Source organism: Mirounga angustirostris, unplaced genomic scaffold (assembly GCF_029215605.1).
Source record: "Mirounga angustirostris isolate CCGP_5_RB_7025 unplaced genomic scaffold, mMirAng1.0.hap1 SCAF_14, whole genome shotgun sequence".
Classification (NCBI taxonomy): Eukaryota; Metazoa; Chordata; class Mammalia; order Carnivora; family Phocidae; genus Mirounga; species Mirounga angustirostris.
In genome coordinates, this window is record NW_026991722.1 from 79,951,128 (window position 1) to 79,977,729 (window position 26,602).

At 49.6% G+C, this 26,602-nt stretch overlaps 1 protein-coding gene across 1 annotated transcript; it reads right to left on the minus strand.

Moving 5' to 3' along the window:
- Positions 1-447: 447 nt before the first annotated feature.
- HRK (harakiri, BCL2 interacting protein) lies at positions 448-22,063 on the minus strand. Its single transcript, XM_045887557.2, has 2 exons — positions 21,608-22,063; positions 448-5,291 (listed from the first exon to the last, which is right to left on the minus strand). The coding sequence occupies exon 1, from the start codon at positions 21,937-21,939 to the stop codon at positions 21,664-21,666; it is 276 nt and encodes a 91-aa protein (XP_045743513.1). The 5' UTR covers positions 21,940-22,063; the 3' UTR covers positions 448-5,291; positions 21,608-21,663.
- Between the last annotated feature and the right edge of the window lie 4,539 nt (positions 22,064-26,602).

Below are 26,602 nucleotides of genomic sequence, written 5' to 3' on the forward strand. Positions count from 1 at the left end.
GTGGGTCCCCAAGGGAAAAGAAAACATCTATTATCTAGAAAAACAACCTGTCCTCAGCCCACCATTCTTAGGAAAAGACTACAACTTGATCGCTCAGAGCATCTTAGACCAGGTGAATGTAGGCGAAAGACCCATGTTCCCATAGTTGGAGACCTAGATCTGCATGGCCATTGGCTTATCTACATGACGCCATGAGTAAGTGATGGTTCTGTGTACTGATCTTGAACTATCAGGCAAGTTCCCTCAACCTCTTGGCCATCCCAAGGGTACTGTTCAGGCCAATCCTCCCCTTGGGGAGTTCTCAGAAATAAGACAGAGAAGGGAGTTAAGTGTGTAGCCTTCTGTCCCAGGGAAGGTTGGGGTGCACAGCCAGATCCTCCCATGATCTTTGGGGACCAACCTTTCAAAAGGAAATGAAAACACAAAGGCCTTTGGCTGGAAGCACACAACCAGTTTTTTAATAAAGTCATTACAAATATGTACAAAGCGTCTCCAAGGTATGAAATTCCTCTTACAAAAGAGCACAACAAACCAGCAAGGTTAGAACCCAGAATGGAATGTTCCCAAGCTTATTGCCTCTCTGGCTGAGCCAGAGGCCTCACTGAGGTTCCAAACACCCCCACAACCATCCCTGCCACATACACACATAGGCTCCCGGGCACTTATAGTGCAAAAGACTTAAGGGTTCAGGTCGGGGAGGGGACAGGAAAGAGGTGAGAAAAGCTTCCCATGTCCTAGGAAGTAAGTTGAACAGGCCCTGTTTACAAAGTAGATGCTTCTCCCAGGGACCTTATAGGAATTAAGGACATAAATGGCAGGGAACAAATACATAAAATCCCCAACTAAACCATCCAGCCTGTCTTGGAGTGTCCCCAAATGCAATACTCCTTACAGTGGATCTAAGTCAGGCTCCCTCGCTCCCTGCTGGGCCCCAGGCTGTGCTTGCCCTTGAACTAGCAAATGCCCTGGAGCAGCTCAGGAGGGAATACAGTGTGGCAGGGCAGTTAGCTCATGAGTTTGGGGGTGGGGGGGCGGCGGTCACACAGACCTGAGTTCAAATCTTGGCTCGGCCACTTTACTCTGTGTGTGTAGCCTTAGGCTAAGTTGCAAAACTTCTGAGTCTCAGCTTCCTCAGCTGTAAAATGGGAATAATACCTACTGTCTTCCAGAATGGGTATGAGGAATAATGGAGGGGAAACATGTAAAGCACTCAGCACAGGGCTGGTGAGCACGCTGTAGATGGTGGCTTTCGTTACCATGTGAAGCAGCAAGAACCAGTCTTTTCGTGCTGGGAGTGAGTTGAGATCACAGGCTTTTGAATTGCCTTCATGACAGTGCGGTGCTCAGTAAATATAAATACTAGAGAACATTCTGCCATCAAGGCTTGGGGTCACAAGGATGACCTGACAAATCTGTTAAAGACCATGAACCAGACTAAAAAGGGACAGTTAGCATCACCTGGTTCCAAGCAGGGCTGCCCCTCCATGCTCCATACGTAAGTTTCTTCCCAGATGGGATTCTACAACCTGGCACATTGTAGGTGCTCAATAAATAGGTATTGAATGAATAAATTAATATATTTTTTAAAAACTTTTGGTTTAAGCTTTAAAATGACACTTTTGACATCAACATCCTCCATCACAATGGGACTAGGCCAGCATGTCTAGCCTGTCCCCCCTCAGCCCCCAAGCAGCATCTGACTCTCTGATTGGCTCAGGCTGACTTAAGGAAAGATTCAGAAAAGGAATTGGTATCAACATAGAAGAAAAAAACCTACGTTCTGATCACTGCAGCTTCTGATACCAGGTGGACACTCAAAAAGTCCACAGTAGCAAACCAGTGTCCCCAAAAGATACTTGTGCAGGATCAGAGGTGGACTCCCCCAATTTCCCAACTAGGGGAAGTGATATTTTGTCACTGTCAAAAACATGATAATAGTACGAGATCAGCTACATAAATTGTGAAACCAAAGTCACATTGTTCTGTGAAAATATTGTTTAAATCACCATTTTTTTCATCAAAATAGAAAAGAATTTCTTAAATGAGACCACTGCAACAAGTGTGGAAAAGAAGTCTCCAGTAGCCCAAAGAAAGAGAGGAAAACAAAATGGGAACCGGGTTCTAGGAGATGCTCATGGCCTAGGACCATGGACAGCAGCCAGAGAGGGAAAGGGGCCTCCCCCCCCACCCCCGCCAAACCTGTTACTCCAGCTACATCTGTGCCAGAAAGATTGTGAAATGGAACCCCAAATTTGAAATGGGGTAAAGAGATCTTACTTGCTTATGGGGGATGGGGCGAGAAGCTTCCAGAAGGGAATGGATCTAATTTGGAATGGGAATGCTGAAGTCCCAGGAGGCTCCAATCCCTGTGGCTCCTAGACCCCCACCCTTTGAGAGCAACCAGCACCATCAGGAAGGAGGCGCTTCTGTTTGCTCATCGCCTCATTATGCAGCAAGCTACCTAAACAATGATCTCAGAGGCCTCCCTCTGCTTTGCACGGACATGCATGCGTGCGCATGCGCGCGCGCGCGCACACACACACACACACACACACACACACACACACTGCTGTCTGCTGAAACCCGATATGAGGTCTTTTTTAAAATTTATTTCAAAGCCTCCCTCCCTCTCCCTCTCTTCACAGACGCTCTGCAGTGAAGCTAATCAAAATCAATGACTCCTTGGCAGCCGGAGAAAAGCGGGGGAGAGAGGGAGGGATGGTGCCAGCACTTTGCACACTGTGGAAATATTTAAAAAAAAAAAAAAAAACACCCCACTATCTCATGCAATCCAAGTAATGCAGCCTCAGAGACAGTGGAGACAATATATACATATATATCATGCTTCAATTTCCTAATACAAATGTCCATCAAGAAGTCAAATCTCATATAAAAACAAGCATTAAAAACAACCCCTTGTCAAAAATCGGGGCAGTCGAGAAGTGCACTCAAATTAATGATGTGCAAGAAAAAGCCGGGATTAGATAAATACACGGATTCTATTAATACAAGAGAATATATACAAGGGACTTGGCTGTAAAGCTCCATCAGGAGGTCAAGGGTGCCCAGTTCTCAGCGGTGTGGTTTCATTGAAATCAAAATTGCCCCAAACGCCAACCTGGGCATTTGGAGTTTGGATCCTCCCTCGGAAATGTCAGAAGCTAGTAGGCAAGTCGGGGCTGAGAAAGGGATTCTCTGACCTTTCTCCTCTTCCCTGTGTCTAGATGGTCAGCTGGGTCCCACTGCAGTGTTGAAGGTGCAGCCTTAAGGCACCAAAGAGCTGTGATCACATACCATTATAGTAATGAAAACCCCCTCCCCAGAAAATGGGCTGAGCTGGAAAGACCCTAGTGTCTGGCTCAGAAAGTGACGATACAGAGGCAGGGACTGTGTTTCGTACCATTCTAATTAATTTGCCCTTCTCTAAGTTTGTGGCTTGGTGGGGATATCACCTGCTGCTCTCTGCAGACCCTGCCTACACACCCATCCCCTGCAAACATAACTGTGGGGAGGGCCCCCGGAATGAAAGGAAGCAAGTTCTCCATCAACAAGCTGTCTGGGGGTGGGGGTGGGGGGCTGCCCTCACCTTCAGCAGCTTTGGGTTACATTTGTCTTTAAAAGTCTATTTAGGAAAACATAAGGCATGGATAAAAGAAAGACAGCTCCCAGCTTGCAACAGAACTAAAAGGTCCTGCATTCTAAAGGACCTGGTAATTTTTCAACAAAGCCTGTGGGGAATAATTCAGCCCCATGTCAACTTCAACAACGGCTGATCCCTCTGCTGGCTTCTTAGAACGGCAAGGGTGTCTGCTAATCAGCCCAGTGGACCCCCTGTCCATAGGAACTGGGTGGTGACCTGCAGATCCAGCCTTGCAGAATGACAGTCTGACCCTACAGCCTGGCGCCCCACCATCTCAGCTTTGCACACGGCACTGTGAGACCCAGCACAGAGGAATAATACCTGGGGAGAGTTTGGGGGGGGGGGGTTGCATTTTTTAAAAAATAAAAGCAAAAAATAATCATTGCTCCCTGAAGAGTCTTTGCAGCCAAGTCTCGGTCCAGCACACATCTTTTTTTTAGCCCTTCTAGAAACTTCTGAAAATAGTAGCTCATCCTGGGGCGGGGGGTGGGGGGAGAATCAGACCCTCTGTCAGTCAGTGAGATGCTGGTGCATTTCATTTAAATGACTTGCTCCCTCCCCCAGTGCCTCTTGCTTATAAATCACCCTTGACCAGAATGTAGCCATTTCTTGGCTCTTTAATCCATAAAACCTAAGCCCTGAAATCCCCTTGGGGAGTGAGGGAGGCCATGCGCTGAACTCCCGGGATACTTTCGTGGGCGTAGAGGACAAGTCACATATGAGGTCAGCTTTCCACCTCAGTAACCAGCAAGCACTCAGCACCCTCCCCCCTCCCTTCCCGCCTCCCAGACCCCAAGGTTTGCTCTGAAACACCTCTGGATTTTTCATCCCCACAGATCAAGAGCAGAGACTCTCAAGTGGCACTTTTGCAACTTGTCCCTTTAAAAAAGAATTTGAAACAGCAAAATAGAAATCTCCCTTGTTCCCTGGCCTTGCAGTCTGGCAACAGAACGCCACGGCAGCACCAGCAAGAACACAGCACCAGCAAAATTTAAGTGAAGCACCAGAGACACCAGACTGGTAGGGAAAAAAAAAAAATCCCATTTGTCTTGATGTGACAGTGGGACTGGCTATCTACCTACACAGGTACAGAGAGACTAGGACTCATCAAGACTCTTAGAAATGGAGAAATCCCAGACTGCCCCTACAGAACTGGCCCCTTGTCCTCCTCGCTTTCTTTTTTTTTTTTTTTCCTTCTATTTTGCCTTTTGCAATTTCACCGCTTACTCCACCAGCATCCCTCCCCAGGTGGTTGGTCGACTCTGGGGCTAATTCCCACCAGTCTTTGCAGATTTTCTAGGTACACAGTAGGCATCTCTCTTCCGGTGCCCCAGACACGGAAGTATCAAAGTTCACATGGGAAGGTGCAGAAAAGGGAGGGGACTGTGTCCTCGACAAGACATGCACTGAGTAGTAATATTCATATTTTCTTTTTTTATATATAGAGCTGTACGTAAATAGCATTGGGGTGTCTGTTTCTGCAGCTGGATATGCAAAGGGCTTCCCCAGTCCCTTTCCGCGTTGCTACTCTGTTGCTCCAGGCTCCTCTCCACTTCCTTCTCGAAGTGCCAACTGTGGCCTTTCAAGCTCCGGGCTCCCCCTCAGGAAAACAGGAACCAGCTTTCTCCAAGGACACAGGGTTTTCACCAACCTGCAGAAATAAAGATTGGTATTTCGGTCAGTCGGCACGTGCAGACAGCTGCTGGGGATGACGTCAGTGCCTTGAGCCTGTGTACAACCAGCCCCGAATGTCGAACGTCAGGAGGTGGAGGGGGATGGGAGAGAGCTGCTACATACAGAGCTCTGATTTGGAGGAAAGGGTCCCCAGAAGCTAGATTTAGTGCCCACCCCCACCCCCACCCCCACCCCAGCCAAAGCCTTGTCCACACAGCAGCCTTCCCTAAACAAATACTGGTACGCACACACCCCCATTTCTGTTTTCAGACGTAAGCATCTTCTGTGATTAAAAAAGAGCAGGTAGAACCACCCTGCCTCTTTGCTCCTCCAAATCAGGAACAGGACCTTCATCTATTCATTTCACAGATCCACAGTCAAGGCAGGCTTGTAAGACAGTCTCTGCTCTCATTCATTCATTCATTCGTTCACTGCCCAACATAACAAGAACCATGCTAGGTGTTACAAATCCAATGACATAGTTCTTGCCCTTTAAGGGGCTCAGAAGCCAACAGAAAGAGATGAGAAGAACTTGATATCAATGACATTGTCATGTGAAGAGCAGTCTGGATAAACGCGAACTATGGGATCCCATGAGGGAAAGGGGGAGTCAGAGCTCTTGAGAGAAAGAGGCAGACTCCTGCAGAGGACTGAGGGATGCTAGGGAATTAGCCAGGATAAGATGAGGCATTCTGGGAAGGGCAGAAAAACCAGCACATACCCCCAAGAATCAGAAAACATATATTCAAACAGGGGTGGCTGAATGAGTCGGGTCAGTTGGGCGTCTGCCTTCAGCTCAGGTCATGATCTCGGGGTCCTGGGATTGAGCCCCACATAGGGCTCCCTGCTTAATGGGGAGCCTGCTTCTCCCTCTGCCACTGCCCTTCTCCCCGCTAGTGCTTTCTCTCTCAAATAAATAAAATCTTTCAAAAACATTATGTAAAAAAAACATATTCAGCGTGCCTGGGTGGCTCAGTTGGTTGATCTTCTGCCTTCAGCTCAGGTCATGATCATGGAGTCCTGGGATGGAGCCCCACATTGGGCTCCTTGCTCAGCGGGGAGTCTGCTTCTCTCTTTGCCCCTCCCCCTGTTCATGCTCTCTGTCTCTCTCAAATAAATAAATAAAATCTTTCAAAAAATTATTTAAAAAACATATATTCAAGGGCGCCTGGGTGGCTCAGTCAGTTAAACATCTGCCTTCGGCCCAGGTCATGATCTCAGGGTCCTGGGATCAAGTCCCACGTCAGGTCTCCCTCTCCCCGCCTCCCTCCCCCCCCCCACTTGTGCTCTCTCTCTGGCTATCTCTCTTTCAAATAAATAAATAAAATCTTAAAAAAAAAACATATATTCATACAAAAACCTGTGCATCAGTGTTCAGAGCAGCATTATCCATAATAGCCAAACATCGGAAATGACCCCAATGTCATCGACTGGTAAATAAAACGGGGTATTGCCATACAATAGAGTATTACTCAGCCAGGAAAAGGAGGCTGACACACTATAATCAGGATGAGCTCTGAAGTCATTTTGCTAAATAAAAGAAGCCATACACAAAAGATCACGGTATGTGAGTATGTCACGTGGAGGTGACATGCCCACAAGAGACAAGTCTTTAGAGACAGAAGTGGATCAGTGGTTGTCCACGGCTGGGGGCAGGGAGGAGTTAGGGAGTCACCGCTAATGGGCATAGGGCTTCTGTGGGGGAAATGAAAACGCTCTAAAATCGATTGTGGGGATGGCTGGCACAACTCTGGAAATATAATAAAAAACCATTGAGTTGTGCACTTCAAAAGGATGGGTTTTCTGGCAGGTGAATCATGTCAGAAGGAGGAGGAAGAGGGAGCAGAGGAAGGGGATGGGGGAGTGGCAGAAAGGAAGGGAAGAAACAGGACAAAAGCAAGAACAGAGCAATGAAATACCCCAACCAGGTCAAGGAGCTTGATGAGGCTCCAGCAAAGCCTGGGCGATGGGGCCGGGGAGGGATGAGGCTAGAGAGTTAGCATGGGCTGGAAGTTCAAAGAGTACAGCATGTTAGTCCAAAGCAGGCGGTGGGTGATGTGCCATGTGAGCGGTACAAATCAAGTGGTGTAGGGCACAAAGTGGGAGAGAGATCACTTTCTGAGTTGGCAAGAATCTGGGATATTGTGCAGTATGAACTGCACCAACAGGTTTTCCTGCTGGGTCCAGTCAACAGAAGGTGCTGATGGGGTACGAGACCAGGGTCTGTATTCCCCAGCTCCTATCCTGCAGGGCCACAGACTGGCCACAGCGCCTGCTGGGCTCGATTCTCTGGTTGCCCTCCAGGCCCCCCTCCAGGCTCGGGTTCCTCCCCCCGTCGCCTCAACCTTTCAGGCCAGGGTGGACTGGCTCTCCTCTGTGGCCAGCCCAGTGGTACTGTGTTATTCCTCCTTGGTTTCCCAAACCCTGTCCACATTCTGTCACCGAACCTTCACTAAGTTCTTTTCTGGTTACTTAGCTTGGGGGTCCTCTCTGCCTCTTACTTGCACCCTTAATCAATACATACGATACACGAATGAAGTGAGTCCTAATCCCATGGACCCCACAATCTACATTAGCTGACACTCGCCAGGATCCGTATCAGTGACCTCAGTCCTTTTGCTCTGACCTGCTCGGTAGAGGCAAAAGATCTCTGTCACCACCTAAGCCCCCATTCCCCTTCTGTCCTGTGAGAGCAGAGCACAGGACAACTTCTGCATAATTGTGTTGCTGCCCTGTGTTTTCACGGGATACTGAATCAGTCCTCCACCAACTCAGTTGATAAACACACTCCATTTCGTTTACAAAAATCAGCTTTTGTAACCCCTAAAAAACTCACTTTGTTGGCTCCTAGTCACACTGATGTTTGAAAAGTCAGTGGAACCCTGCAGCACTAGCCTGAGATGATTATGCTGCCGTCAGCATGCACAAAAGAGGAAGGATGGAAAGAGAGAAAGAAGCCACATCTATGTGCTACTGAGCATGTTGACTTTGTGCTCAGCATTGTTCTGTGTGCTCTTGATAAGGCCCCGGTGCCTGCCCTCGATGTGCCTCCAGCCTCCCTCGGGGAGACGTGACGTGCCAGAGGCTGGAACTGCAGAAGACCATTGACCACAGGCGTATGGACAGGCCAGAAGTCAAGATGTGGCCGTGCTCACTAGGAAAGCTTCAGAGAAGAACCAAGATTCGAACTGGGCCTTTAAGAGATGCATTCATATTTTTTTTCCATAACTGGAAGAAGCAAGGATCATTTAAGTGGGGAAAGGGCCAGAGCAAAGCACAAAGGCAGTGATATGTACAGCTCAATCAGGGGACCATGACGCATCCCAAAGTTATGCAGAGTGAGGCTGCGAAGATATGTCAGTTGATTGTTGGTGATGAAGGGAAGATGACGATGGTATCAGGAGAGGGTAGAGAACTCTATTTTAACGGCACGGATCAGCTCCATCCACGGGAGGAATGGCATGTTCTTGCAAAACTAGGCAGGACCAGCAAAGGATTTTCACTCTTCCTACTTGCAAATCATTAAGCACATAACGAGTCTTTCTAAGGGCTTCCCAGCGCAGCTACATGGACAAGTGCCCTTGCCTGTTTATGTCTTGGTTGCAGGGTGGTGTCCCTAGTGACAGATGAACATCAGAAGCACGCCTCTGCGTGGCCAGTGGAGGCCATGTGACCACAGCCCACAGTTGGAGAGGGCACCTGCGCATATGTTCCTAGGGATCTTAAATGGGACACGATAGGCTAGCGAGCTTGCCCATAGAAGTAGTCACCTAAATATGCTCAAGTGTGTTCCCTCCAGCTTTATTTGTAATAGCAGCAGTTTGGAAACATCCCGTATGTCCATCAATAGGAGACTGGATTAACAAATTAAGCTACCTGTGTATTAGAATGAGGTAGATCTAAGTGTGCTATGATTCTTTTTTTTTTTAAGATTTTATTTATTTGAAAAAGAGAGAGAATGAAAGAGCGAAGGAGGGAGAGAGAATCTGAAGCAGACTCTGATGAGGGGTTCTATTTATTTATTTGAAAAAGAGAGAATGAAAGAGCGAGGGAGGGAGAGAGAATCTGAAGCAGACTCTGATGAGCGCAGAGCCTGATGAGGGGTTCGATCCCACAACCCCGAGATCGTGACCTGAGCCAAAACCAAGAGTCGGACGCTTAACCGACTGAGCCACCCATGCACCCCTAAGTGTGCTATGATTCTTTTTTTTTTTTAATTTTTTTATTCTTATGTTAATCCCCATACATTACATCATTAGTTTTAGATGAAGTGTTCCATGATTCATTGTTTGTGCATAACACCCAGTGCTCCATGCAGAATGTGCCCTCCTCAATACCCACCACCAGGCCAACCCATCCTCCCACCCCCCCTCCCCTCTAGAACCCTCAGTTTGTTTTTCAGAGTCCATCATCTCTCATGGTTCGACTACCCCTCCTATTTCCCCCGCTTCATTCTTCCCCTCCCGCTACCTTCTTCTTCTTCTTCTCCTTCTTCTTCTTCTTCTTCTTCTTCTTCTTCTTCTTCTTCTTCTTCTTCTTCTTCTTCTTCTTCTTCTTCTTCTTCTTCTTCCTCTTCCTCTTCCTCTTCCTCTTCCTCTTCTTCTTCTTCTTCTTCTTCTTTTCTTAACATATATTGCATTATTTGTTTCAGAGGTACAGATCTGTGATTCAACAGTCTCACACAATTCACAGCGCTCACCATAGCACATACCCTCCCCAGTGTCTATCACCCAGTCACCCCATCCCTCCCACCCCACCCCCCACTCCAGCAACCCTCAGTTTGTTTCCTGCGATTAAGAATTCCTCATATCAGTGAGATCATATGATACATGTCTTTCTCTGTTTGACTTATTTCACTCAACATAATACCCTCCAGTTCCATCCACGTTGTTGCAAATGGCAAGAGCTCATTCCTTTTGATGGCTGCATAATATTCCATTATATATATATACCACCTCTTCTTTATCCATTCATCTGTCGATGGATATCTTGGCTCTTTCCACAGTTTGGCTATTGTGGACATTGCTGCTATAAACATCGGGGTGCACGTACCTTTCGGATCTCTACTTTTGTATCTTTGGGGTAAATACCCAGTAGTGCAATTGCTGGATCATATGGTAGCTCTATTTTCAACTTTTTGAGGAACCTCCATACTGTTTTCCAGAGTGGCTAGTGTGCTATGATTCTTAATTGAAAAGAGCAAATGGCCAAATAGCATGATCCCAGATCTTTTTTCCTTTAATGAATATGTATATCTGTATGTGTGTGTGTGTGTCTATACAAACATACAGATATCTATATATCTTTATCTATATATCCATATAAAGAGGTGTACAGATATGCAAAATAGTGTAATGGTTAAGAGCGCAGGGGCATCTGGGTGGCTCGTTCGGTTAAGCCTCTGACTCTTGATTTCAGCTCAGGTCGTGATCTCAGGGTCGTGAGATGGAGCCCCGTGTTGGGCTCCATGCTGAGTGTGGAGCCTGCTTGAGATTCTCCCTCTCCCTCTGCTCACCCCCTGCTTGCTCGTGCTGTCTCTCTCAAAAAAATTAAAATAAACAAATAAATAAATAAATACAACTACAGTTAACTCTTGCACAACGTAGAGGTTAGAAGTGCTGATGCCCCATGCAACCAAAAATCCCCCCGTATAAATTTTGACTCTCCCAAAACTTAACTATGAATAGCCTACTGTTGACGGGAAGCCTTGCTCATAACATAAACAGTCAAATTAACACATATTTTGTATGTTGTATATATTACATACTGTATTCTTACAATAAAGTAAGCTAGAGAAAAGATAATGTAATTAAGAAAATCGCACGGAAGAGAAAATACATTGACAGTACGTACTGTATTTATTTATTTTTAAATCTGCATATCGGTGGACCCGTGCAGCTCAAACCCATGTTGTTCAAGGGCCAGCTGTATTTTTAAAAAACAAAATCCACCACCCGCTCTGAGCCACTGTCCTGCCCCTGGGATGTTTTTCCTCAAACTTGGCTCATTAAAAAACTCTCTCAAATGCTGACTCACAACCAAAGCTCACAGCTGAAGAGATTCGTGAAACTTTGCCTTTTAAGAAAAATGTCCCTATTTCCACTTTGCACCCACAGTGTGGCGGGGGCAGGCGGGCAGAGGGGAGAACATGGAACCTCAGGGTCCTGCCTCCCTGGGCCACCGTGTTATCACCCTGTTGTGGGCACAAAGGTAGGAAGCTGTGAATGGCAAGCCCCACTGCAGCAGTAGATCGAGCCAGAGGTTCACTCGCTTCTTCCTGTATCTGAGATGAAGACTCTTGGGTCCCCTAAGAGGTCTCAATATTTAATTTTTAAAAATACCTTTTTTGCTCTTGCTATTTGCGCAAGTGTTAAGTTACAAATTCAAACAGCAGAGAAGGATATAGAAATAAAAGGAAAGCCCCCTTCACTCCAGCTCTAAGCCTCCCATTTACAGACACTGTGTCTCTCGCCCTCATCCTTATGTCCCCAGAGCCCATCACAATGCCCTGCATAGGTAGGTGTTCATTTCAGCCTGCTGGGTGACAGTGGATATGTGAGCAAGTGAATAATGGTGGCAACTTCCCCACTCTCCATCTTTGGTTTTAGGGTGCTGATTTTGACTGTGGAGTTCAGATGGGACCAGCAGTCAGTCCTAGCACCTAAGAACTATGGGGACGAAGGTCTCCATGCAGAATCCTCCTAGAGGGAACACTGCTCTGGTCTGTGTCTTCAATCTCCATCCTTATAGTTCATGCTGCCCACCTAGGAAGGTGGGTGCTAAGAAGAAGGTAGGTAAGGGGATCAAAAAAGCAGAAGGCTGGGGCACCTGAGTGGGTCAGTTCGTTGGGCATCTGACTGTTGGTTTTAGCTCAGGTCATGAGCTCAGGGTCATGGGATTGAGCCCCGTGTCGCCCATGCTCTTGCTCTCTCTCAAATAAATCTTCTTAAAGATTTTTTTAAATTTATTCATCTGAGAGAGAGATAGTGAGCAAGAGCATGAGCAGGGGGGAGGGACAGAGGGAGAGGGAGAAGCAGACTCCCCGCTGAGCAGGGAGCCCAATGTGGGACTAGATCCCAGGACCCTGAGATCATGACCTGAGTTGAAGGCAGACACTTAACTGACTGAGCCACCCAGAAGCCCCAATAAATAAATCTTTAAAAAGAAAAGAAAAAGCAGAAGGCTGGATCTGAGGCATGTGAGAGAGGAAGAGGCCATTTGGCAGCTACTAGAAGGGATGGTGACCCCCTGTGCCCAGTACCCAGCTATTAGTGAATAGTTATCAGTGCCTCAGTGAGTGGTTATTGATTATGGAAAGTCTGTGAGGAGAGAACAGAGAACTAAGAGCTTCTGGCCACTATGAAATTATAGCAGGTGGACCTTGCAAGCATACTAACTGGACTTCCGGAAGGGTAGCGCTGAGGGTTGGGAGACAGCAAGGCAGCAGAGAACTGACACCAAATCAAATGGGCAGACCCTTTCTAAAGTAGTCTCGGCGGGTGTACCCCATGTTATAACATGCGCATTCTTTGACCCGATAATTTCACTGCTAGGCACTTTTTTCTTTGCAAAGTTGTCCAAACCAGAATACACCTCGTTCATACTATCAGCAAATTAGAAACAGCATAAATGTCCCTGGAGAGGTGACCAAATAAGTGAATCACAGTTCATCCAACAATGGAACACCATGCAGCCATTAAAAAGGATGATGAAACCTTTCTTTGTTGACATGGGAAGAGATCAGCAATCTATTTTTAGTGGAGAAAAGGCAGATTACAGAACAACACGAACAGATGATCTCACTTATTTAAAATAGCGTATGTATGTGGGTGTGTGTATGCATCAAAGGATGTCTGACAAAGTGGTCCCCGAAAGCAGGGGTTGCAAATTTAAATGTATGCATGGACCCAGTGAAGTGTGCTCAGAAGAGGTCACGGTAAGCAGAGAGTCTGTGTCCCATCTAAAGGGCCTTCTGTTCCTCATCCAAGCCTTTGCTACCACACAGGAATACAGACTCCATCTTGTCAGATCTTTCCATGTGTTCAAGAAAAACTGGAAATACAAGCTTCTACAAGAAAGTGCCTGATTTTTCAGTGCTGTGGGGAAAGCCATGGGAGTCGAACAAAACCCAACTGCAGGCCAGGTTCAGCCGGGAGACCATGAGGTTGGAACCCTTGCCCAGACACCGAGGCACCCTTAGAGTCAGATGGCATTGAAGGTCACCTCATCTAAACCCTCAGCAGCTATCTCTGTGCCTCAGTTTCCCTGTCTGGAAAGTAAGGGAGTTGGGTTAGGTGGTCTCTAAAGTCCTGTCGAGCTCTGGCTATATTTTTAGAATGCTGACCTTTTGGGTCATAGATCATTTGAGGATTGGATCAAAGCCTTGGTTTCTCTCTCAAGTAGGGAGAAACTTAGGAGTATGAAAGCAACCAATTTTATGTGTAATTTTTGGGGTTCCCAAATTCCTTGAGGCCTCCCCCAAATTCATTCATTTATCTATTCATTCATTCATTCAGTAGTTACTGGATGCCCACTCTGCACTAGTCACCATGCCCGGGCTGGGATATAGTGATGGGCAAAATAGACATGATTGGCACCCTCACGAGACCTGGAGGCCAGTGTTGCCCAGGTTGGGAAGTCCTGTCCTGGAGATTCTTCCAGCCCTGGTACAGTGGCTTAAGCAGGCTGCTGGTGAGCCACAGAGTGGGGGACACAAAACTCAGAACTGCTTTAAACAAAAGGCTCTAAAAAGTCCCCTAGGAGTTCCCACCATATTACGATTACAGGTCCACAGACTGAATTTTATTCCAAATAAGAATATCACATATCTCGCACTCCCAATTATCATTTTCTACCATTTTCTGAATATCAGTTAAGTGCCCCATACTGCCCAGAAGGTAAAGGGACAATTGGTAGATGGCAGATCTGGACCTGACCCAAAAAGCAGCTTGACTCCAGAGTTCATGTCACTTTCCACCAAGCTGTCCTGCCTCCGCATGAATCTGGGTGACTACAATAAACAAATACCAATGGTTAAATTTTCAGAATCAAGACTTAGGCCCCATGGTGTGCCACCTAAAACATTTTAAATCTGGGCTGTCTTTGAAAGTGGTACCTCTTCTTAAATCCATCCCATTGCCCGTGACACATTCCCACTCTCTGAAGACCTCCCCCCACCAAAAGCTAAGTTTCCCCATGATCGGTATGTTAGCGTCCTTAAGGATTTATTATGTACCATGTGCTAGATCAAAGAATATCAGATGTACATGGTACCTGACTGTGCCATGGTGATAGGCAGAGCCAGGCAGGCAGGGAAGCTTCTCCAAACCCTTAGTAACATTGCTCTGACCTGGAGCTCTTCCTCAACATTGGGATGGGCATGCAAGGAGTCCTCTGCATTCTCAGGCACTCCAGCAATAGCTAGAGGTGTGTTCCACGAAGAACATTCCACAGAAAAGGCCACAGATTTAGCTGAGGATGATAACAGCCAACTCAAGAAGCCAGGGACATGACTGAGACATGGGAACGAATGGCAATGTTGTCTAGAAAGCCCTTCTGAACCTTTACAAGATTGTATACCCTTTAGACAACTGTTACAATGAAAGAATGTTTACATATGCTTTGATAGCAAAGTTCCACTTGGAGGCATTTTTCAGAAAATCATCCATGGGGGCGCCTGGGTGGCTCAGTCAGTTAAGCGTCTGCCTTCAGCTCAGGTCATGATCCCAGGGTACTGGGATTGAGCCCCGTATCTGGCTCCCTGCTCAGCGGGAAGCCTGCTTCTCCGTCTGCCCCCCCACCCGTGCCTCCCCCAATAAATAAATAAAATCTTTTTAAAAACCCAGAAAATTATCCATGATGTGCCCAAAGAGTTAGACGCAAGGATGCTCATCATCATGATGGAAACAATCTAAATGTCCAACAATAGTGGATTGGGAAGGTAAATGGTGGAACAGTCAAATAATGAAATAGCAAATGTGTCGTAGATATGCTCTACGATAGAATAAGTGTGTCACAGGAAATATTACAAGGCGTGGAGAAATGTCTTTCCAAAATTGGAGAAGTCAGGTTACAGAGAATAAATATCTAGAGCTAGTGATTCCATTTGCTAAAGTCCCCATCAGTGCATTTTTGAAAATGGAAGGAAGTCTATTGAAATGTTAACAGTGAGTAGTAAGATAAAAACAACTGACAAAAATTGTCTTTTATTCAGCATTTTCCAAATGTTTAATAAGGAACTTGTAATATTTTTTGCAACCAAGAAAAAGCTATTTTAAAAAGGGGGTGTTACATAAAGTTTCCCAAAGCAATTTAATTCCATCTTGCCCGAGTCTGTGGTCTTCGGAGCAAAGGTCCAATGATGGCAACACTTTGTGGAGGCAGCCAATTTTCTCTCCACAGGAGGGTAAAGGAGATTTCTCCTTCCCTGGGCATCCAGCAGGAATAAAAGGATGCATCTCACTGACATGGGTTAAAACAGAGATCCCCCACCCAATAGCAGGGCAGGCTAAGAGACAGGGAGATCAGGCTGAGTTGAATGGTGACATTTCTTATGTGATGGAAATCCAGCCAGTATCCACAACATTCGGAGGGTACTGAAGGCTGGGCATCTGTGAACTGGTACAGGAATCCGGATCTGGCAGACCCTGGCAGGAGGTGAACTCGTTCATTTCCACTGAGAGGCTGGGGTGAGAGTAAGAGCCAGGCTCTCTGGCTCCTGAAGTCTAGGAGCCTCTGAGCCAGGAGCTGGGACTTGTTCATCCCTATATTCCTGCATCCCAGCACCTGGCTTGTAGCTGGTGCTCAATGCATCATGCAAGTGCATGGCAATGGAACAGAGTCCTCTTTACTGTGTCACATCTAATTCTCCCCCTCCCCCTTGCAATCTCATTACTGATGAAAGCCTCTCTGAACTTGGTTTTCTCACCCCCTTCTTCCTATTGAACTTGGAACCAAACTCAGCCTCCCTGCCAAGGCCTCATCTAGCCACTCTCTACCTCTCAGACTTCTTCCTTCCCAAGTTCATGTGGCTTTAGCCACACTCCTCAGGTTTCTTTCTTCCTCAGACACACCGAGCAAAGTCTCACCTCCCAGCCTACTGGACTTGCTATCATCTCGCCCAGAACACCTTCCTTGCAGGCCTTCTTCATGTGGCCTGCTCCTTCTCGTCATTCAAGTCACCGGCCCCCTGGCTCCTCCTGAAAAGTGGGCATCCCTAACCACTACAGGTGAGGAGTCCCCTGGGCTCTCTATTACATTACCTTCCTGTAATACCTTCTGAGCCCTTAGCACTTTCTGAAATTATCTCTGTGTTAGATTGTGTGATCCCAAAATGGCCACGTTATCTCCCGTCCCACGTGCTGTTCTAGAACCTTGCCACTGCCCCAGGGGGCGGTGTCTAATTCCACTCCCCTCGAATATGCGCCGGCTTGTGACTTATTTCTAACCTAACTGACTTTTGAAGCCAGGTCAGAAGAGCAAAATTGCTCTTGGGGCTCTGAGTCACCAGGTCAGAGTCAGACCACCATGAGGCTGCCATGCTGGGAAAAAGCCTAGGCCACAGAGGAGGTGAAATGAAGATCCCCCACTACCTCCTCCCCATGCCCGCCGTGATTCCGGCCCCCACCCAGCCTGGAGCAGAGACAGGTCACCCCTGCTATGCCATATCCGAATCCCTAACCCAAAGAACGTGTAAGCATAATCAGACAAGCTTTGGAGTAACTAGTCACAGAGCAATAGTAACCAGAATGATCTGTACTAACTTATCATCAGTCTTTTCCCACTAAAATGTCCACGACGGCAGGGCCTTCTATGTCATGGTCCTTCCTGTGACCACAGTGCCCTTCATCCAGTGGTTACTCAGTAATGAACAGCTGAATAAGTGAAAGAAGCTGAATTTGGGAATACCTGTCTTGTATAGTTGCTGACTGATGCATTTATTCATTACGTAGTGACTGCACACCTGCTGTGTGACAAGCAAGTCACATGCGGCGGGGCATCCCATTGTCCCCATGAAATCCTATCACACATAACACTGCTGATGACCAGAGGGGAAACGGAAGCCCCCACTTCCCCCTTCCCGTCCCCCCAGTATAGGTCTGAAAAGCCGCCTGTCAAAAGCCAGAGGTTGCCAAATCCACCCAGCCCACATCTGGGGGTGTATTTAATTATCCCGGGGTGCAGCTGTTTTTACATTGACAGCTCAGTCACTTGTGCCCTGGCCTCTCACTAGGCAAGCGGGTGACTCCAGATAGGGACCATGTGGTGGGCAGGCTGCCAAAGTCCTGCACATCTGGCCCCTTCCCGGGGGGTACCTCCCCAGCAGCTGTCTCCTTCCTTTTGGATTGCTCCCTCCCCGGGTTGAGGCTTTCAGGCTCTAGAAGTAATCCTGGCAGGGGTGCAGTAGGCTGGGTGGGAGGCTGGAGGGATGCGCCTCCAGGTTTAACCACTGAGTCCCCAAAGTACCTGCCAAGAACCAGTTAGCATGTCTGGCTGGCAGTCCAGGCCATCATTAATTCATTAAAGCAGGTTGCTGCTGGCCAGTTGTCTTCCTTGTTGCTGACCAGGTCGCTTCCTGGGCCTGCAGAGTCCTCTTCCTCCCCTTCTTCTTAGCCCCAAGGCAAGATTCTGCCCACCAGTGGCCCCTTTTCCCAGCCAGATTCCCTGGCTGTGTTCTCTCTCCCTCCCTGCCTCCTCCCAAGGCACAGTTCTCCCTCCCTCCCAACCCCTGCCAGCCAGTGCTCACCAGAAAGCATCTTCGGTTCCCTCTCTTCCTCTCTCCGGTTCCCTGGTTCCCTCTCTCTGGTTCCCTCTCTCCCCCTCCTGCATTTTTGCTGCCCAGCGATTGCTTAAACCACACCCATCTTCCTCTTGGCCTCCTCAAGCCTCCAAGGAGCCTCCCCTGAGGCTCTTGCAGAAAGGGAATCTCTCTCGTGCAGGAATTCACAGCTCATCGGCCCCTCTGCTTGCTGTCCCGTGTCTTCTCCTCCCCTGCACCCCCAAATCATGGGGGGGGCTGTGTGCTCAAAGACAGAAACTCCATTCCCATTTCTGATGTTGCCACCAGTCCTCTGGGACTCAAGTGAACCCTCTCTGCCTCAGTTTCCCCTTTGAAATAATAAGAATGGCATTACCCATTAAGTAACAGCCTCTGATGAGTGAGCTAAGTGCCAGGCACTGCACTGGGCACTTTAAATGGATGCTCTCCTATCAGCCTTCTGACAATCCTAGAAGAGGTACAGCTCCAGTTTAGGCTCAGAAAGGTTATGATTCTTACCCACGGTCACACTGCCCGCAAGTTACTGGGTTGGAACTTAAATCCAGTCCCATCTCATTCCTAAACCCATGCTCTTTACCACTGTACTACCCTGGTCAGGCTTGCCCTGATTCCCAAGAGGGCATGTAGGGATGGTGGGGAACTGCCCCCTAACAATGGCAGAATGTTGTCTGCTTTGGGAAAGGAAGCTATAAAATGCACAATCATAACCATAATAGCTCACATTTATATCTACTTCTTATGCATCTGGCACTGTTCTAGAACTCTCTGGATGTGAATTCATTTTACCCTCTTGACAACACCTTTGTCTTGAAGTACTATTATTGTCCCCATTTTAAATATGGGGAAAACTGAGTCTCGTGTGTGTGTGTGTGTGTGTGTGTGTGTGTGTTTATTTAATGATGACTTCTGAGAGAAGCATTGCTGGCTCACAGGGGAGGCTGAAAAGAAGTTCACCCTTGACGCCTAAGACAATTGCCTGCCCTATAGGGCTGACTCAGGCCTCCCTGAAATACTTAAGGTATCCTATGAGCATTCCCACTTCTCCTCTAGGGTAGCAAAAGTGGAGAGGACCACACACGGAACTCAACAAACTGTCTTTCTCCAGTGGATTTTCTTTCACTTCTCCCTAACTTACTGGAGAGGCGGGGGGAAAGATGGGTTTCCCCCAGTTAAGTCAAACGCACACGCAAGGCCAGAGGGGCAGGCACTGGGATAGTTTCTGGGATAGGCACGGAGGCTGGGAGCCCAAGGCCGGCGAACCCCCGGACGGGAGCGCAGGAATCGGGTGGTACACAATTCCACCGGTGTCCCCGTGGGAGTGAGGCGCGGTGCTGCAGGAAAGCCAAGCCGGGCATTCCGGGGTTAGGGCACCCGAGGAAGGAGAACTCTGGAGGGTGTGGCTGCAGGGGACGCCAGGCGGGACTCGCCAGGAGGAAGCAGAACCCAGGGGTGGCCTGGAGTTGAGAAGCAGCCGGGAGCTCTGGGGCAGAAGCGAAGTGAGGAGGGGGGTCATAAACCCTACGCCGAAGCCACACCAGCGAAACTGCTGCGGGACCCCTCCCCTGCCGCGTGGGATCCCCATCTCCCCGCTCCTCCCCCCGCCCGCGCGCGGAGGGGCGCCCGCGGTCCTCCTCGCGAGCCCTAGCCGAGGTCTCCCGCCGCCCCGGAGCACCCCCCAGCCCTGACGAGCGCCCGGTCTGTGCGCTCCCACCCCGGGGCGGGCGCCCAGCATCCCGCACCGCCCGGTCCTGGGAAGAGAGCGCTCTCCCAGCCTCGCCTGGACCCCAAGACCGCAGAAAGCCGTGTCCTGGCCCTCCTACTCTAGCGTGCGTCCTGCTTCTAATTCACATTCCCAATGTCTTTTGCAACTTGTTCTCCAAGCAGTTTCTCTTATTCTCCAGCTCCCCCATCTTCCTTTCCTGGTCTCGCCGCCCGCTTTTTCTTTCCCTGTCCTTCCACTTTCTTTCCCCCTTTCCCTAAATTCCAGGCTTTGGGCTTCGCGTCTCTCGCTCGACTCCCTTCTTCTGCCCACCCCTCCCTCCGCCCAGTCCAAAATGTTGTTCCTGCCCCTGGGATTCGGCAGCCCCAGCCCGGCCCCTTCCGGCCGAGGACAGCCCCTCTCCACCGAGGGGGAGTAGCGGATGGGACCTCCGGGAGCCGGGCAGAGAGCGCCCCGAAGCACGCACCTCCCTTCGCCAGCGCCCGGGCTGCGCCGGCCCACGCGACATCTGTCGCCCGCGCTCCCGGCTCACACCCTGCGCACCCCCGCAGCTCCCCCGGCGCTGCCACCCCCCACGCTCCGGCTGCCGCCTCTCCCCGCGGGCGCCGCGCCAGCTTCTCAGGGTGTCGGCGCACGGCAGGGCTCGGCCGGGGCCGAGCGCTCGGCATCTGCGGGTCGTGGCATCCCGGGGCCGCTGGCTTTCTCACCTTCGACCTTCACCTTCCAGCCCTAGATCCACCTGTGGTGGGCTCAGGCTGATTTTCTCTCCTTCCCCATTCTCTGCAGCTCTGCTCTGTTCCAGATCTGAGAAGACAATCCCTTAACACGTTTGCTCCCCTAGGCGCACAGCTGGTGCTCAATAATGCCCCAGCCCCAAGGGCCTAGTGCACAGAAGATGCTCAGTACCTTTCTCCCACTGGTACCAAACGCAGTGGGCGCTCAATACTCACTCCCCACGCCCACCAGCACGCAGGGCCTGGCATACCGCAAGCTTTCAAACATTCCCTCCCTAAACATTTACGGCCTAGCGCCCAGAAGGAGCTCAATAAATGCTCTTTTATGAAGACTTCCCTTTGGGGTTTCCCTAACAGCCTCCGATCCCAGCCTACTTTGGGGGCACCTCCTTCTCCATCTCAGCTCCAACTTTCTGGTGAAGAGGAGGCCAAGCTCCTTAAACGGGACACCTCGTTGCCGAAAGAGCGAAGAAGTTGGCAAAGCGGAGGAAAACTGCAAAGTGCGCGGGGCCGTAGGGGGAAAGACAGCTCCACCGGAAACCTGGAGGCGCTCCGGGAGAACGGGGAACAGAAACGAGGGAAGTGCCGCTTGGGGAGAAGAGGGTTCGGAAACTGGCGACTTAGGACGGCAGCCGGCTTGGAGGAGGACGGCGGACTTGCCTTGAACCCGAGATAGATTATAATTCTTCGGCGTGGCCGTGAAACTACGTCCTCATTGCAAACACACTTTTTACTTGCACTGCTTGTAAACTGTGTTTACTTGAGGCGCTGGTGGGGATTGAGGAGACTAAAGTCCCCCCCGTACCCCCCCCCCGCCCAAAGCCATCCCACTGGAGAGAGTGGTAAGATGGCCCAAGAAGAGGACAGGCACAGCGGACCTGACACTTGGAAGGAGAGATGGCAACTGGAGGGGAGGAGGCTGGCGATCCTGGCGAGAGAAGGGAGCAGGGAAAGAAAGAGATGGGAAGGGAAGAAAGCAAACTTGTCGGTCGCTCGGGCGCTCCCAGCCTGCCCGGCGTGACCAGTCCCCAGCCACCGCGCCCTGGCGCTCGCGCGCGTACCTGTTGCTCTCTCCGGCTGGGTCTCGGCTCCGGCCCCACCAAGAAGCCCCGCGTTCCTACAAGTTCCGCCTGCCGAGCAGCCAGGCCGCCAGCGCCGCCACCTGCGCGGCCGCGCACAGCCAGGGCCAGTAGGTGGGGAGCGCGCCGGGCGCCGGCGCCCTCCGGCTCCGCGCGCGGCGCCGCCACATGGTGCGCTGGTGCAGCTCGTCGCCGAGCGCCTTGAGCCGAGCGGCCGTGAGCTGCGCGGCGGACGAGCGCAGACCCAGGCGGCCCGCGCTGCAGGCGCACACGGCCGGGGGGCCGCGGCCGCGGTGCAGGGGGCACGGGCACATGACCGCTCGCCTCGCTCCCTCCCCGCGCTCGGGCCGCCCCTCGCCTCCGCGCCCTCCGGCCTCTGCGCCTGCCTCCGCCGCGCTCCAGCCGCCGGGGGCCTCCCCTGGACACCAAGTTTCTCCTTGTGTTGTGCGTTTGTTGTGCTGACGGCGCTATTATTAATTAAAGTGTCACATGGTGGAGGGGGGCGGGGAGGGCGCGGGGAGGGGGGTTACATCATCCGGCCCCCGGGGGGGGGCTGCAGGCAGAAGAAACCGAGAGGTAACTTTTAACCCTAGCGCCGCCGGCAGCGAGAGGGCGCGCGTTTGGGAGAGGAGGAGCGCGGCGCGCTGGGACGCGACCAGGCCCCAGCCGCCGAGGTCCCGGTCTTGGGGGGGTCGCATGGGACCCCCGCGGAGGCGGAGAGCGCGAGGGAAGGCCTTCTCCTTCTCTTTTTCCTGAATTCAGCTCCGCTTCCGATTTGGCGAGGGAAGCAGGCTTGTTTGCCGTTTTGGATGAAGCTGATAGCGAATTCGGCTGCGTTATTCAAAAAATATTCCGAGGCTATTGTTTTGTTTGGGGGAGGTGGGTTGATTGAAATTCTCCTGAGAGAGCCAGATTCAACCCAACTTGCCCACTTTCAGGTCTGACTCGGCACCTATAGGCTTCGGACCTGAATACACCCGACACACGCCCCCACCCCGCTCCGGGCTTCCCCGCCAAACCCTGACGCGCCCCCAAAGCCTCTAGAACGCTTGATGGAGGCGGGGCGGGGGGGTTAGAGGGGATCGGTCCCTAGCCCCGGAGAGGCGCAGAGGCGCGCACCCGAAAAACCCTCGCAAGGGGCTTTCTGGAAGGTAACTTATTTTTGTCTGCTTCCTTGTGAATATTGTTTTCCTGCCGGGTTACAGTTTCTAGCGGCGATCCCGATTTAATGCGCAGTGGAGACCCTGAGGGACCACCGAGGGGGAGGGGCTCGGGGGACTTCAGACTCCAAAGGCTGCAGTTGTCCCTGCTTAGTGAAAATACAGATGGGTGAGGGACACTCAGGATTTGGGGGGAGATAATGAACCCTTCTCTGATCTTAAATTTAATGGGATTCAGATAACTTTGGGATTCAGAAAACTGGAGGAGCCAGAGGTGACTCCAAGCCAGCTGTCTGGGACCTGATGAGGAAACTTTGTGTCCTTCCGCCGGGCAGAGGGCTGCCAAGGCCCGAGTCCTTTGGTCTCTTGGAAAACATTCTCAAGACTATGAACATCGTTTGGGTTTGCATTCGTCATGAGGAGAGATTTCCCCTTGGCCTCCCCTGGCATGGTCAGGTGTCAGATCCCAGCTCTGCAGTGTGATCTTGGCGGGCCCTGCCCTTACCCAGACTGTTTTCCTATCCTTTGGAAGGGTCATCACTTGCCTTCTGAGTGCCCGCTATGCAGGTTACTGGGCTCTGGTCGCTGCCTGGCTGCCTTAAGTAAATCCCCCAACACTTGGGGGGGCGGTGCTATTACTATCCTGTTTTACAGATGAAGAAACTGAGGCACGGGGAGGTAAGGCCTCTTGCCCAAGTTCACAGAGTTAGTGAAGAGGGAAACTGGATCTAAATTAAGGCAGCATGCTGCAGACTATAAGCGCTTAACCACGGTTTTATACTGCCCCCTGTAATCTGGGAATAATAATACCTCCCTCCCAGGATTGGGGCAGAGATTAAATGAGAGAAATGTATGCCAAACACCTGGCATGCAGCGGGCCCTGGATAAATCTTGGTTCCCTTTGCTTCTGGCCAGAACCACTTCCTCATTCTCCTGGGACTCACCTCCTTAATCCCCCCTAGTCTTTGCAGAGGAGACCTGATCCATTGCCCAGTATAGCGTTCCAAGAATGAAGATACAGTGTCTATTTGAAAAGCCCTTTGGATTTAAATTGAACAATTCCCTCCCCCCCTTTTTTAATCTGCACGCTTTTAACAGCTCACTTCATGGACATTAATTTTAATGGGACGATTATTACCCTGTTTGGAAGCCTGCCCCTCGAAATGCTAGGCTCACAAGGTGGCGCTGGGTTGGGTCCCAGCCGCTTGGATGTTTTCTGTAGCAAAGGGAGTGCAGCGTTGGCCGTGGGGATGTGTCACTCAGCAGAGGGAAAAGAGAAGGGTGATGGGAAGTTGGAGAAAAGAGAAGACCTCCCCCCGCCCATACTCTGCATCTGACAGTCCCTAACCTGCTCTTAACTGGAGTTATTTGGCCCTATCCCCACCATTCACTAACTGGGGAACTTGGCCTTGAGATGAGACTTTTTGGAACCTCCACTTCCTCATCTGTAAAGTGGAAATAGTACGTACCTTACGAGAATTAAATAAGATCATACTGGGAAAGCCCTCAGCACAGTGTCCAGCCCATCGTTAGCATTTAATAAATGTTGGCTACTATTAATATTTTAAAGTAGATCATGTAGTCACTAAACAGTCTGCTTTGGAGAATGTTGGAGGGCCTGCACCCTCAATTATATATGACTCCGCTATTGCGAATTAGCCGTTCCGTCACTGACATTAGTGTTGCCCAGAAAAAGCAAATTCTTTGGGACAGTAACATAACACCCTCCTCACACTCCAGTTAAATGAGTTTTTACTTTTAATGTTCAACTTAATAAACACTTATATAGTGCTTACTTTGTATCCCGGGCACTGTTCTAAGTCCTTAGACATATTATCTCAGTTATCCCTCCTAACAACCCTATGTAATAGCACAGCCTGACGCGGGACTCGATCCCAGGACCCTGGGATCATGACCTGAGCCGAAGGCAGACGCTTAACCGACTGAGCCACCCAGGCGTCCTGCACAGGTGCTATTATTAGTCCGATATTATGGATGAACAAATGGAGGCAGAGTATTTAAAGAACTTATCCAAGGTCACATAGCTGTTTGGCCCCAGGGTTTGTGCTCATTAGCATTATGTCACCCCTGGGCACTTGGGAAGAGGGAGAGAGGCTGTTATCTCTCTCTACATAAGAGACCACATAAACTGTGTCTCCCCCAAATTCCTATGTGGAAGCCCTAACCCCCAGGACTTCATAATGACTATATTAGGAGACAAGGCCTTTAAAGAGGTAATTAAGGGGTGCCTGGGTGGCTCAGTCGTTAAGCGTCTGCCTTCAGCTCAGGTCATGATCCCAGGGTCCTGGGATCAAGCCCCGTATTGGGCTCCCTGCTCCGCGGGAAGCCTGCTTCTCCCTCTCCCACTCCCCCTGCTTGCGTTCCTGCTCTGGCTATCTCTCTCTCTGTCAAATAAATAATTAAAAAAATAAAATAAAGAGGTAATTAAGCTTACATTAGGTCATAAGGGTGGGGCCCTAATCCAATATGACTGGTGGGCTTATGAAAAGAGGGAGAGACACCAGGCATGCAAGGAGGCAGCTTTTTGCAAGTGAAGAAGAGACACTTCAAGAGAAACCAACCCTGCCAACTCCTTGAGAGTTTTATTATTTGAGAAAATAAATTTCTGTTGTTTAAGCCACCCAGTGTTGTGGCACTTTGTTATGGCAGCAGATGAATAGAGAGGCAATGAACGGGGAGAGAATGTCCTAAAAGGGAAGTTAGAAGCAGATACTTACCAGACGTGGCCGCTTTGACTGACGGGTATGTGCTTTGTACCTTTTTCTGGATTTTTTTTTTTTACTAGACTTTATTTATTTGAGAGAGAGAGGGATAGTGAGAGAGAGTATAAGCGGAGAGAAGAGGAAGAAGCAGGCTTCCCGCTGAGCAGGGAGCCTGACATGGGGCTCGATCCCAGGACCCTGAGATCATGACCTGAGCCGAAGGCAGACGCTTAACCAGGCGCCCCTTTTTCTGGGTTCTTGAGAAGCACTGGGTTCTAGGACTGTTGACACGTTCCCTTCTTCCTCTTCCCATGTCCTATTGGAAACCTTTAAGGGAGGACAGGTTTTAGGGAATGATTTGAGAAATAGTTCATGAAATCCAGCTGGTACTTTTATTCAGAGAAAACTTTCCCTGCCAGATGCAAGAATGTGAAGCCTCTCTCATAAAGAAATAAGACAGATTTTTCTCATCCATGAAGGTTTCCTAAGGTGTCCCAGTGCTGAACAACTGGGCTTAGCACATAACAGGTGTTCAGTAAATATTCGATGAAAGAAACTTAAAAAATGAGTGAATGAACGAATGAATGGTAAGCATCCTGATTTGTCTTTCTCTCTTTCAAACATACACAATATAGAATTATCATCAAGAACATACAAAAATTTCCTGCCCCAAATCATTCCCTTACCTCCTACAGAAATCAGTACTCAAATGTTTTGAGCAGGAGGGGGAGGGATATTTTTTCTTTAATTAAAGCAATAATTACCTATCCTGGTGTTTGAGACTGAGTGAGCCTTACCTTATGGTGTTTTAATTTGTGTGGCTTGGTGAAGTGGTAAATGAATGAACAGCTGTTGCCTCCTCCAAACAGCTGTGTTTCCTGAAGCTATGTATTAATGCCAGGGCTGGATTTGATGCCAGGAGTTGGTTTGGTGAACAACAGAGTTCTTGAATCGAAGTCAGAGTTAATAGCAGAGTGGTTTGACACTCTGAGCCAGAGAGATCCGAGTTTGAACCCTAGCCCTACCATGCAATAGCTAGTTCCTTTGGGTGTATTTTTGACCTGAGCCTCCACTTTCCCATCTGTAAAATAGAA